This window comes from Pyxicephalus adspersus, chromosome 9 (assembly GCF_032062135.1).
Source record: "Pyxicephalus adspersus chromosome 9, UCB_Pads_2.0, whole genome shotgun sequence".
NCBI classification, from domain to species: domain Eukaryota; kingdom Metazoa; phylum Chordata; class Amphibia; order Anura; family Pyxicephalidae; genus Pyxicephalus; species Pyxicephalus adspersus.
Window position 1 is genome coordinate 34,609,758 of NC_092866.1, and position 12,406 is coordinate 34,622,163.

At 37.0% G+C, this 12,406-nt stretch overlaps 1 protein-coding gene across 2 annotated transcripts in view; it reads left to right on the forward strand.

The window, feature by feature from the left end:
* The window catches only part of LOC140337619 (uncharacterized), a 37,274-nt gene extending 25,379 nt beyond the window's left edge, over positions 1-11,895 (forward strand). For both annotated transcript variants that reach the window (XM_072421368.1, XM_072421369.1), the window contains exon 2: positions 5,078-11,895. In XM_072421368.1, the coding sequence (XP_072277469.1) occupies positions 5,078-6,152 (1,075 nt within the window). In that variant the 3' untranslated portion in view covers positions 6,153-11,895. The remainder of the gene's footprint in view (positions 1-5,077) is intronic.
* The last annotated feature ends 511 nt before the right edge of the window (positions 11,896-12,406 follow it).

Sequence of the window (12,406 nt, forward strand, 5' to 3'; positions counted from 1 at the left end):
AAAAAAAAAAATTTCATGAAAACCTGTGACGCTTTTGGAACAGAAATCTAGAAATCAGTGTAACGCTCAGGTGGCTAGCTGATCACATTAACACATATTAGTACAAAGTAAAAGCACATTACATTATATATACCGGCTCTCAACCAGGGTTCAATGGAAAACCAGGGTTCCTCCAGAAATTACAAGGGGTTCAACAATAAGTTTGTGGCTCCTGAGCTCAATTTAAGTGACACCAATGATTTGTTTTTTTTTTGGCTCTTTGTAAGGGTGACATTATTCTCACTGACCAGCAATGTAAAAGGCATTTTTAATACTGACCGCCATGTTGTGGATGTAGTAATTATAGCAGGGGTTCACTGAAGTCCTGAAAGTTATTTCAAGAGTTTTCCCATTTTCCCCAAAAAGTTTGATAAACACTGACATATAAATTTACATTTTATGTGCATTATAATACATTCATAAAGCTGTTTTTTTTATCTTTCATTTAAATTTTCCATCTCAATAGGCTCTATTTATAAAACATAGAATTAGACATTCCCTGGTGGGAATCAATTACTACCATTGAAACACATGGAGCCTGGAAGATTAAGCGGCAGATTAAGGGAATGTTTGATGGAATGTCTAAATTTCTGTTTTATAAATAAATCCCAATAAGCACCAGGGAATAACAAGCACTTTTCATTTTATGTATCACTATACTATACATATATATTTTTAAATGATTTCTGGGCACTGATTTAGTTTGGTTTCATTTAAGGTGAAGAAATGGATATATAAGTACCTCAGCTTTAGATGATGTATTTATTTTTTGGACTTCTTTCATATACTTATTATAGGTGTATGGTGTGTTGATATGGACATCTTTTATGCTCTATTAGTCACATTGCACTAATTATTTTGGCTTTTAATGTACATATGTTGTACAGGTGCTTGTGATATTGATAGCTCATTCACACCAGGTGCATTGCCCAACTTGGTCTCAATACAAGAATGAAGAAATTTGTCTTATGGGTACACTCGCTAGATAATTGCCCAAGGCAAATGATCGTCTTGGGTAAAAATATAGGGTGTGTACAGCGGTCCCCAAAGTAATTTATGGCAAATCACTAAACAACTGACCACCACTGTCATTTTTTATGGTGGACTTTGCAATAGTGCGCATCCCACTTGTCACCCCCCGCCACCACGAGAACTGAACAACACTGTGTGTACACTGCTGGTTTATTCTAATGTCACAGAAAACCATTAGAAAAAAATAATTTTCATTTTCAGCAACAGAAAATGAACATGTATGCAGCTTTAGTGTACGCTGAAAAATATGGTGCATAAATCTACAGTGCAACAAATTAACAGGTAGTTTGCATACAAGCTTGCTGCTTTGACAGCCTCCAACTGGTTTAAACTTTTTTTTAGATATACAATAAATAAATCCCCTACATTGCATTAGGCTTCTGGGAGGTGTGAGTGGCATAACTTCTGACTCTTTGCCACTCAAAATCCTGCAACAATGTGCCCAAATATATCAGGCACCCTAATGCGGTTTAGATAATGTATTGTAGCGCAAAAACATTGCATTGCATGAAATGCCCATCAGCCTGCACTAAATACAATGTTCTTTATTTAAATGCACCTTCACAGTTTGTTAGTGGTAAATTAAACTTTACATATCTTATTGCTAGTGTGGGTAGTGGTGTGTATCGTCTTTTGTTGTGTTTTAAAACGTGCTTATGTATAGTAGTGTTTCTGTTTGGATAAGGGCAATTCTTTTCCAAACATTCAAGATTCACTTTGATACTTTAAGTACTGAAAAAGGACCATTTCAGACCCATGGTTCAGAACCCAGTGCACTGGCTCAACTGCAATCCCAACCATTTTCCATATGCGGGTACGGCATATCACAGCACAGTTCCCAATAAGGTGTGTTTGAAAATTTGTGCCACACCCGCATCTATTTGCAAATCTTCTTTGCTGTGTGCCTGGGACCTGCCAACCATGTGGTTTCATACTGCTGATGTGTAATTTAAGCTAACGTTCTTAGCTGGTCATGTGTACATTATTAACACGCTCACTACTAGATATTATGAATGTAGATGTCTAGCTGCAGGTCCACTGTTCAAGGTATACAGCAGCTAGCCTTCCTCTTGGTTGGTGTTCATCATGGGGCAGAAATGCTTGCTGTGCAATTAAAGGGCTTCTAGTAGGGCATTCTGCATCGGAAGAAACAGAATGCAAAGCTGGTCAAACACAGCATCTTATGGGGAACAAAAGCCATGGGACTCACCTATCTGTGTCCTGTTACAGGGAGCCACCATCCTCCATTTCTTCTTCCCAGAAACAATCTTCAGTCATCTTGACTGGCTGTGCTGGGATCATGTAACTCTTCATTCATCCCCAGCACATGCAAGGGAAGCTGGGATTGCTGGGTTTCACTGGCAAACAAAGTTGATGCTGCACATGCACAGCTCAGCTTTGTTGCCAAAAACCTGTAGCGATTAGGCAGGTAAGACATTATTGCAGAAGGGACATTAGCTGCCTGACCAAGCATTCCTAAAAGTGGAACTTTAGTTACATTTTAACTGGTATGTATACAGCCCAGTTAAATTGAATTGGATTTTGCCGACCTGCCTTTGAGATGTGTTTCAAAAGCATATCAAAAGCAGTACTGCAACACCTATCAACATAAACACTTAGTCCTTTGAGTGCACTTATATAATGATATTCTTCCTGCATATACTGAGCATGAAAAGTACAAATGCATGAAAAGTACAAAAAAAGAAAATCTATTTTTATTGGTGGCCATTTACCTGACATATGTTCGGATGCATGAGCATGGATTACTAAAAAATATGCTTTGTTTGACCAAGTCTGTGGTAATACCAATAAGATGGTGCAGATACAGCAGTAGGGATGTTGATCAAAATTCCTTAGGCCTAGTCTATAGGGACTGTTACCCAAATGTTTAACCTGAGCATTTAAAAGGCCATGTTGGAAATCCCCACGCATTCCAAAGGGCCAGTTCACACCAGGGCTTTGTAGGAGGCATTTGAGGGTTAAGGAGAACCCTTCTTTAGCAACAAAACTAACCACTGGAGGAAGATTTTACAAATATGATTATATAATACTCTAAAACAGAAAGAAATTAAAATTTGTGAACTAATAAATTATATTTGTGTAATCTTTACACTGCCACTCACCGGTCATTTATTAATTACAACTGTTAAACAATTTCATAGTTCTCCCCAGAGCTTTTTAGCCGGTTGCTCCGCCCGGCTGATTTGAATACCCCGCCCAGCCCTCGGCAGCTCTCATCCTCAGATGCACGGATCTCAGTGAGGCTGCTTTGTGTCATCAATTCAAATGATTGCTGCTGCCGATGAGAGGTGAGCACACAGTTCAGCCTTCATGTGAAGGAGACACAGGCAGCCCCGCCCCCATCTCATAGCACGAGCTCTGCCTGTGAAATGTATTCAGTGTGTATAAAGTATCTATGTCGTTCTGCATCCTCACAGCTCTGTATACAAACCTCTATATCTCCTAATATGTATGTCACAATGACCTATAATTTTCAGGGTGTATGGGGGACCCTCATAGATACTACTTACTACAATTGCAGCCCCCCAGGTTCCAAGAATTTCAAGATATGGGGGTCACAAATGTAAAAAGTTTGGGGTAGCTGTTTCAGGGGAAAGTGCAACTAGGAGTCCTAAATTGAAAGTGCAAATTGGGGACCCAGGAGCCACTAACATAGCAATGAGCATTGGGGAGGGGCCCCTTAATATATACCTACCTGTCACAAATCTATACCTATGAAACTATCGTCTGCTTCTCTTCTTTGTACACCAATTTCTCTGAGGGTGGGGGTACACAACTGAAAATATAGGTGCAAGTGGCGGGCACATTCTCCCCTTACAATCTCATTACTATTGCATCATTAGAACAGAAAACACTCTGCCCATTAAAATAGGCCTCCCTGCCCTGTTTCACATTCCTGTCCACTTATCTAACATTCTGAACTTCAATTGGGGAATGGGGAGGTGTAAGAAACCAAAAATATAGGTACAAGTGGGGAACATCTGTGACTGGTAAATGTTTCTTGCTGCTAATATGAGCTAAGCCTAACTTGTTACACCACATTCATTATACTATTACACTACTACAAAGGATTACACTCTTGAAACTTAGAACACTAGTAAGTTGGGTCACAATACACGGCATACGACAGTTGTGGCAAAATACCGGTACATAGAATAGAAAACTTGGATATACTAAGGGGGCAGGCATTACAGTTGTAACAAATAATTGGGAGGAGGTAGAACACTGAAACAATAGGAGGTTACTGGATACCCATGGCATAAACAACTGGGAGCACTAAATTTGCCGTGTTTTGCCACACATCCTTTTTTACCACCCGGCTGAAAAAAATTTCTGGGGAGAACACTGAATTTCTAAGCGCAAATATCTATTTAGCCAATCACATTGCAGCAACTGAAATCATTTAGGTACATAAAGGTTTTCAAAACTAACTGCTGAAGTTCAAACTTAATTTCAGAAATCAATCCTGATTTCTGATGTAACATTTGGATAGTAGAGTGAGACTATGGCATCATGATGAAAGCATGGATTTATAGCAACAGGTCAGACTGGTGATAGTGTTATGTTGTGGAGAATATTTTCTTGGTACACTTTGGGCTCCTTTTCCAGTTGAGCATCATTTACATGCCACAGCCAAGCCTAGATTTACCATCTGGATGCTATGGTGTGACCTGTTGATCTGTCAGAAAAGCACTGTTTCTAGATCCTGTTGTGGGCTGACAACATTCTGTAGTCCCAAAATAACAAATGGGAGGGCTATTTAATCTCTTTAGGATGAGATTTTTGTTACAAACAACTGTAACAAATGAGTATATTTGCAGACCAAAATAAAACCAATAAAATAAGTTAATTGTTTGAGTTTTCATCCTTTTTAATATCTGCCTACCTGTTACACTAACCCAATAAAAAATGATTATTTTACTGTGTGACGACTAGGTACTGTAAAATTGTCTAATAATGTTGTTTTTTTTTTTTTTTTTACCAGAAGGGGAAGAAAGCATTTTGATATTCTGAAACACTATCTCCAAGCCATGGTGAAGATTTTTGTTGGTGGTGTCTCCCCATCTGCATCCCCTGAAGAGTTAAAGGAGCTCTTTGAGAGGTATGGTCAGGTGAATGAATGTGACATTCTCAAAAACTATGCCTTTGTCCACATGGAAAGAGAGCAAGATGCTCACCGTGCCATTGGAGAGTTGCACAAACAGGAATTCTATGGGTCCAATCTTACTGTGGAATATGCAACATCAAAGATTCGAAATGCCACCAAAATATACGTGGGCAATGTCTCAAGCAGGGCGACTACATCCCAAATAAAGGAGTTATTTGAGAAGTTTGGCAAGGTGGTGGAATGTGATATAGTAAAGAATTATGCTTTTGTACACATGGCCAAGGAGAGAGAAGCCATGGATGCGATTTTGCACCTTAATGATACTCCTTTGGAGGACCAGAAGATCTTTGTTACTCTGTCTAAGAGCAACAATGCCCCAAAGAGCTCCAAGCTAGCATCTGCAGCTGTTGTTGCAGTTCCAACAGCGCCTCCACCTCCTCCTCCACCACCACCTGCCTATTACTTTCATCGTGGACGCCTTCCACCACCTCCACCTTCTTTCTCACCATTTTCACCTCGCTGTTGGTATGAGAGGGAGTACTATGAAAGATACACATATGATTTCTACGACAGAAGTGGGCTTGGAGCTCGTGCTGCGTACGACAGAGCCCTTGCTCCAGCTGCAGTAGTAGCTGCAACTGCTGCAACCCTTCCAACAGCTTCCGTAGCTGCTGCTCCACCAGCTCCACCATCAATCAGCGCAGCCTTGGCTCCGGCAGCATACAGGGACAGAAGTCCTGTTGGCAGGAGGACAGCAGCAGCAGCAGCAGCAGCTGTTATGGCACAGTATGCTGATCCATATGGAGCATCCCAAGCCTACAGCCAGAGCTACAGCCAAGCCTACGCCTCTGCTTTTTCTCAGTATAGCTTGGGAGCAGCAGGTTACAGCCCCGCTGAGTACTACGAGAAATATGCTAACGGGTATGCAGGCCAGTACAGCCAAACTTATTAAGCTACACAAATCCTCCTACACTCCCTTTTCCCAGTCTGCTTCTTCCTTTGTCTTATATAGAGAGATGAAAGGAAAGTATTACATAATAAGCAACTGGTGGGATTATGTCAGTCTGTGGAAACGACACGAAAGAGACAAACAGCAACTAGGAAACTGGTTATTACACTATTACAAAGTATATCATGATTAAAATAGTTTGTCTATACGGTCAGTTAGAGAAGACACTATTATAGCATGTCTCTGCATACTAGGGAGCTATTTTTTAACAACAAATGGTTATCAGACAAAAGGAGTGATAATTATCTAATTGATATTTTTACTTGCCTTCACCAATTTCTCTCTTGGTTATGCATTTAGTGTAAAATTATATGACACATAATAACTTGATTGTACTGAGAATATAAAAGTATCTGTGTGCAATGAGGATTGCATCAGATAAAACGGCTGGTTCGCTAGCAGTATGCTGCAGTAGGGGACTACCTGTGATGTGGGAAGGCTTTTGCCTTAGTTTGTTACTACAAAAAAATAATAATATAAAATAGAGAAGAAAAAAATATTAATTTTCAAAACTGTATAACTTCAACTCTGGTAGGTTATGCAATAGTCGTACATTGAACCTTTTGGCTACTATTTTTATATGACACAAGGAATGTATGATAACATTTTAACAATAGATCATTCACATACAGGAAAAAAGCATATGAGTAAGGAGAAAAGTTCATTTTTAGAAAAAGTGCTCAACCCAGAAATTTTTTTAAGCCGGGTGGGAAGAAATTTTAGGTGGGTGGCAGCCCCTGTATTGTGACCAAACTCTTTGGTAACCACCCAAAAACAGCTGGGTGGGTGCTGAAAAGTGCCGGTTGGTGCGCCCAGCTATTAGTGCCTGGGGAGAACCCTGTATATAATTCAGAGATTTCCAAAGTTTCAATGGCAGATTGTAAGGGCTGTGATAGGGATCACTATTGGATCTGTGATCCTCAATGAGTATTTTATAGCACAGGCTTTTTCACACAATTTTAAGACCCATAATAATTTATTGTTTCTTTATTTTCCAAAAAATATAAAAGGGGCATCATGCATCAAAAAGTATATTTACTTTTGCATCGCTGATGTGAAGATCCAGCATATACTGTATAATGTCTTCTTCCGATTATATATCTCACCTCTTTCATTTCTGAAAGAGGTTTCGCTTTCATTTATGAAACTGCCAGGTTGTGTAAACCAGTTTTACTGTACAAGGCTTCTGCTGATGGCTGCCACTCTAAGATTATACACTAAGAAGCAGTAATGTATCATACAACACTTGATAAATTCTATAATATTGATAACAGCTTCCTTTGTTTTCACTGAGGGGTAGGTGTGGTAGGTCCAAAAAAATCCTGTCAACAGGAGGTGGAAATGCTAATTAATTCATGTATTAAACCATGGTTTATACTGTAGTAACATAGAAGGATCTTCACTGAGCTGGATCTTAACATTATAATTCTAAAGGTTATTATAATTTTACACACACAATGTATCCATGGCCTTTCACCCACAATAAAATTGAGTTGTGAAATGCTTCTTTCAAAGGAAACTGTAGTTTTATATATAAATATATATTTGTGATTAGCATTATGTAAGTAACTTTAATACCTTGTGTCTGTATTTTAAAGATCTTTAATACTCTGTAATAATGTAAATATATGCAGAAGGGTCTGTCATATAGCCTGTGCTTCACTTTTAGTATTACAACACAGTGACTGTACTACACTGTTTTTAGTACCAGCCTATGAGTAAGCCTAACCTAACTGAAACTATTAGTTTCTCTTTCAGGCTATTACACTGGAAACAACAATCACATTCTTGCCATGCAGGTGACCTCTACCAGAAGCATTTACAAATCTGTATATAAACACTAAAAGCAGTCTACAGAGCAACAAGCAAGTCAAACTTCAGTCATTTTGTGAAAAGGGAAAAAAAATCAAGTCAATATTACAAAATAACTCAGTATTTAAACAAAACTACAGTTTCTCTTTTTTAATAGTGCTCTTCACAATAACTTAGTGGAAACTGAATGGTCATGTCAGATTGTGTGACTATTTAAAAAGTTATATACAATTATTTTTATGAAAACCTCTCTGAATTACAGGGTCCTGGATAACAGACCCAATATTTAAGACAGTACAATATTATCAATCAAAATATATTAAAAAGCATTAAATACAGGCATTTAAATGTGTTACATAAACTCAGTAAATAATAGATTATTTTAGTATAGTAAACACATTTTTATTTAAAGTGTATGCATAAATAGGGTGGAGAAAGATTAGACCCTCTGTCCAGTTTTAATACTGTCTGTGTCTCTCCCTTTTTCTGCAGTGACCATTGTCACTGAGACAGAAAGGGGGAATTCTCCAATAGGTACACCTTCTAAAAGTGGAATTCTGTTCACTCAATTCCTGTTGCATATCTGTGACATGAAAAAAATATCCCCTCAACAAGACACAGACAAAAAATAAACTGATAGGAAGCTTTACCATTCTCTGAAAAAAGTAGACTAAAAATAATGGATGAAAACAGGCTGACTTTTCATTAGCTAAAGAAAACCTCCACTAAAACTGTAGTCTCATTATGGTTGCTAACATGAAGGTTATAGACTTCAGCATACTGTTAATGTGAACATATTTTGTCATTTGGCTGAAATTAAAACTATAAGAAAAAGAGCATAAAACACTGATAAAGAATTGCAATAATTGCACTGTAGAGTTTACATAGCTTTATTTACATGTGTATATTCTTATAATTTATTAACCAATGAAAGAAATGTTAAAAGGATGTTAGCACAATATAGAGTTGTTTGTATAGTCCGCTACAGAGTCTATCCTAAAGTTAATGTGCATAACAGCTTTATACACTTAGCAAATTAGACAAGTGCCTAAACTGTTCTGTAGCAGAGGCAGTTTGACAAATTAATTCTTATGCCTTTAATTACCAGCATGGTGAAAAGGGCGAGGATGTAGTGAAACCCATAGCTAATCATAAATCAAGTTTTAGCAGTTTAGAGAAGTCATAAAAGACAAATGATTTCAGATTAGTTGCTATGGGTTACAAGACTTTGCTCTTTGTCTTTTTAGGTAAAGACCTAATTTTCTAAGCACTTCTAAGTCTATTTACATAAATGTTACAGATTTGAGAACAAGGATATGCATAGTGATTGTAAAAGCACATTCAATTTCATATATGTTGTTTGGAGGCATAGAAGCCAATACAAATATATTTGTGAATGTATATTTCATATAGTAACATGGACAGTTTTAGTTATAAGAATCTCTACAAAATGTAAACTCATTGCACTTTTCTTTATGGTAACAAAATTATAGAGAACTATACTTCCATTGTGATGCATAGGACTAGTGTTCCTTTCACAATTAGTGACCTTTTTAAATTCAGTAATTGTTCTAGAGCTGTATAGTTAGTTATAAAAAGTCAAGATGTAAAAGATGTATAACATTAGCTTGTACAAAAAAGAAGTACTAGTTTATCTGTTGAGTACACAACATATAGGTGCAATAAGTTATAGTTTTATTGCAATAGGTTAAGTAGGACTAACTAGTTCTAAAAAATGTGTATTTATTTATTTGCACTTTTTGATGCATGCTTAAGTTTTCACAAAAAAAGATTTAGTAGGCACACAACAACAAATATTTTAAATATGCATTCGAGAAAAGTTCTACTGTTAAGTTTTTATGCCAGCCTTTTTAGTTGAGATTTGGCACAATAAAAAAAATACCACTCTCTATTTTCCCTAAAGGGTCTATCTTTTTGGTGCAACAGCCCTCTTAACAACATAAATTCAGTAATAATGGGAGTCATTCATTTAAGCTTTATGTTAATTCATACTCACCTGATTTTATGTATTGAACCACTATAATATGAACCAGATATGAACCAGTAGGAAATGTCTGCTAACTTGCAAATCAAGTGAAAGCTGAATCTAATTGGACTTGTGCCATCGTCATCCTGAGGATGTACTTAGTACACATCGTTCTATCAGTCTGAATCCTGGTGCCAGCTTAGATTCCTCCAAATTTGAGAGTTGCTAACAATAATACAGTGGAAGTAAGCAACCCAAATGTGATGTGCTACTGTAGTATGTTTTTCAAGCAGTTTTTTTTTTAATAACATCTAAAGAGAGGAGGTGGCCCAAAATGGTTAACCGTTTAAGGGATTTTTTTTAAGAAAAAGCAATTCATTATTCCTTCAGTATTTTGCACTGTGTCTAATGCACATAATATGATAGACACCAAACTGTTGAAAAAACATGGAGGAAGATAAAAGAAGACTTAGATAGCACAGTTTATTTTACCAGTTTGATGTGCAACCTGCATTGTCTCATTCTTTAACACCTTTTCTTTCAAGGGTCATCTTGATTTACTTAAAGTTAAAACTAACGCTATCCTTTATTCATCTTGCCAAAAAATGTTTGCTACCCTTTGTCTATGAACCAGGTTCACTGTCTCCTTTCCTTTTCTTGTCCCATTTTTTTTTACTCCCACTGAACAAGAATTGTCCATTTCTTACAAGGCTCGGAGAATAAGATGCAATAAAGATATGATTCTGGTGGACACCACATGGTGCTTTTCCTCTCTCCCGTGACGCTGCCTAGTTTCAGTATGATGTTGCATCCGGTCTCTGTCTGAACTTCTTCACCGTTCCTCCTACAGCTGTTTTTCCTTCCCTCCTTTCGCTTGTGAACTCAAGGCTGTTCATTCTTAACTGGCAGGAATTTATGTTCCTTTCACAAGGGTTGCCATTTTATGCTTATCATGTTACAAGATTATATGATAAGATTATAAGGTAAAAAGTTAAACAGTTCCTCTTGCTATAAATTAGCCATGGCTATACTATAAGTTATCCATAGTATTTATGGCCTGAATCAGTATTTGTGGGATTGAAGCCTAATAATGTGGGCCAATTATACCACTAATGAACACCATGGCTGTTCTGCAAGCATCTGGTTCCTAGGGAATCAAAACACTTAAATATTAAAGTGAACTTTTAATTAAAAAAAAACATTTTTATTAAAAATGTATGATAGTCTGGCTGTAAAGCTGCACAAATATACTATTAGACCTTGAGTTTAATACCTTGAGTGTATAGTTGAATAAGAATCTACCTATACCTATCATATATATGACCTCTAAGCCAAACAACTTTTTGACAGATATTAGAAAAATGGCAAAAAAAACACTAACAAAACTTAATTGACCTTCAGTTTTTCTGCCTCTGATTGGCTTTCATTCAAAGTTTTAACACTCAGTCAAGCACATTCTTACACCACTTTACACTAAGTATTAAACTTTGGAGTTGTTGCATAATATATTTGTTCAGGTTTTGTGCTGCAGCATCAAGTAAAAGCAAATAAAATGGCCATCCTCAGTTTAGGGACTTTGCCTCTCATGCCTAAATTTAAAATATTAGAATATTTGTAACCTTATCTCATACATTTTCTCCTATTTAACATAAGCCCTTAAATTGTGTCTGTATTGTCAGATGGGCTTCTGAATTCAACTTGCAAAAGAAAGATGTTTCAGTTTTAGATTATATTTATATAATGCTGAATATAGATATGTTGGCAAAAAAAAGGATTCCGATTAAGAATGAACAGACCTTAACAAACTATTTGTTCATTAAATATGTTGAATATTAAGTGGAATGTGACAATTGATTCTGTAATTAAATAGTTGAGTTGTGTACTGAAGTTTGTTTGAAGAATCCGTGCCGCTCCTCACCCACACCCTTCCGCTGTTAAATCGCCTCGTCGACGCTTTCTCCGCTTGAAAAGATGGATGAAAACAACCTACCCCTTTGTCTTCTTTTGCAGACAAATCTCGAAAACCTTTAACCCCTTAACCCCCCAAAATCATGGTTGAATGCGTGAAATAGACAACAGATAAAGTTGGGTTCTAACAAGAGGGGGGAAGAGAGTATGTGGGAGGCTTTGAAAGGTGAGTAAACAGGTCACTACACTGTTAATTTTGTTTAATTACACATCTCTTAGTTCTAGTCTTGCACATTGAGTTGCAGGACTATTTTTACGTTTTGATACAAGTTGTATTTGTCCAAAAATGACCTTTATATATATAAGACAGTCATCATAAAACTGGCTGTTTTTAAATCAAAATAGAATAAGTGTTTGCTAAAAATAGGTTACCATCCGCTATTGGGAGCAACACTCAAGCCTTCTGTTACCTCATGTTTTTATTAATTAC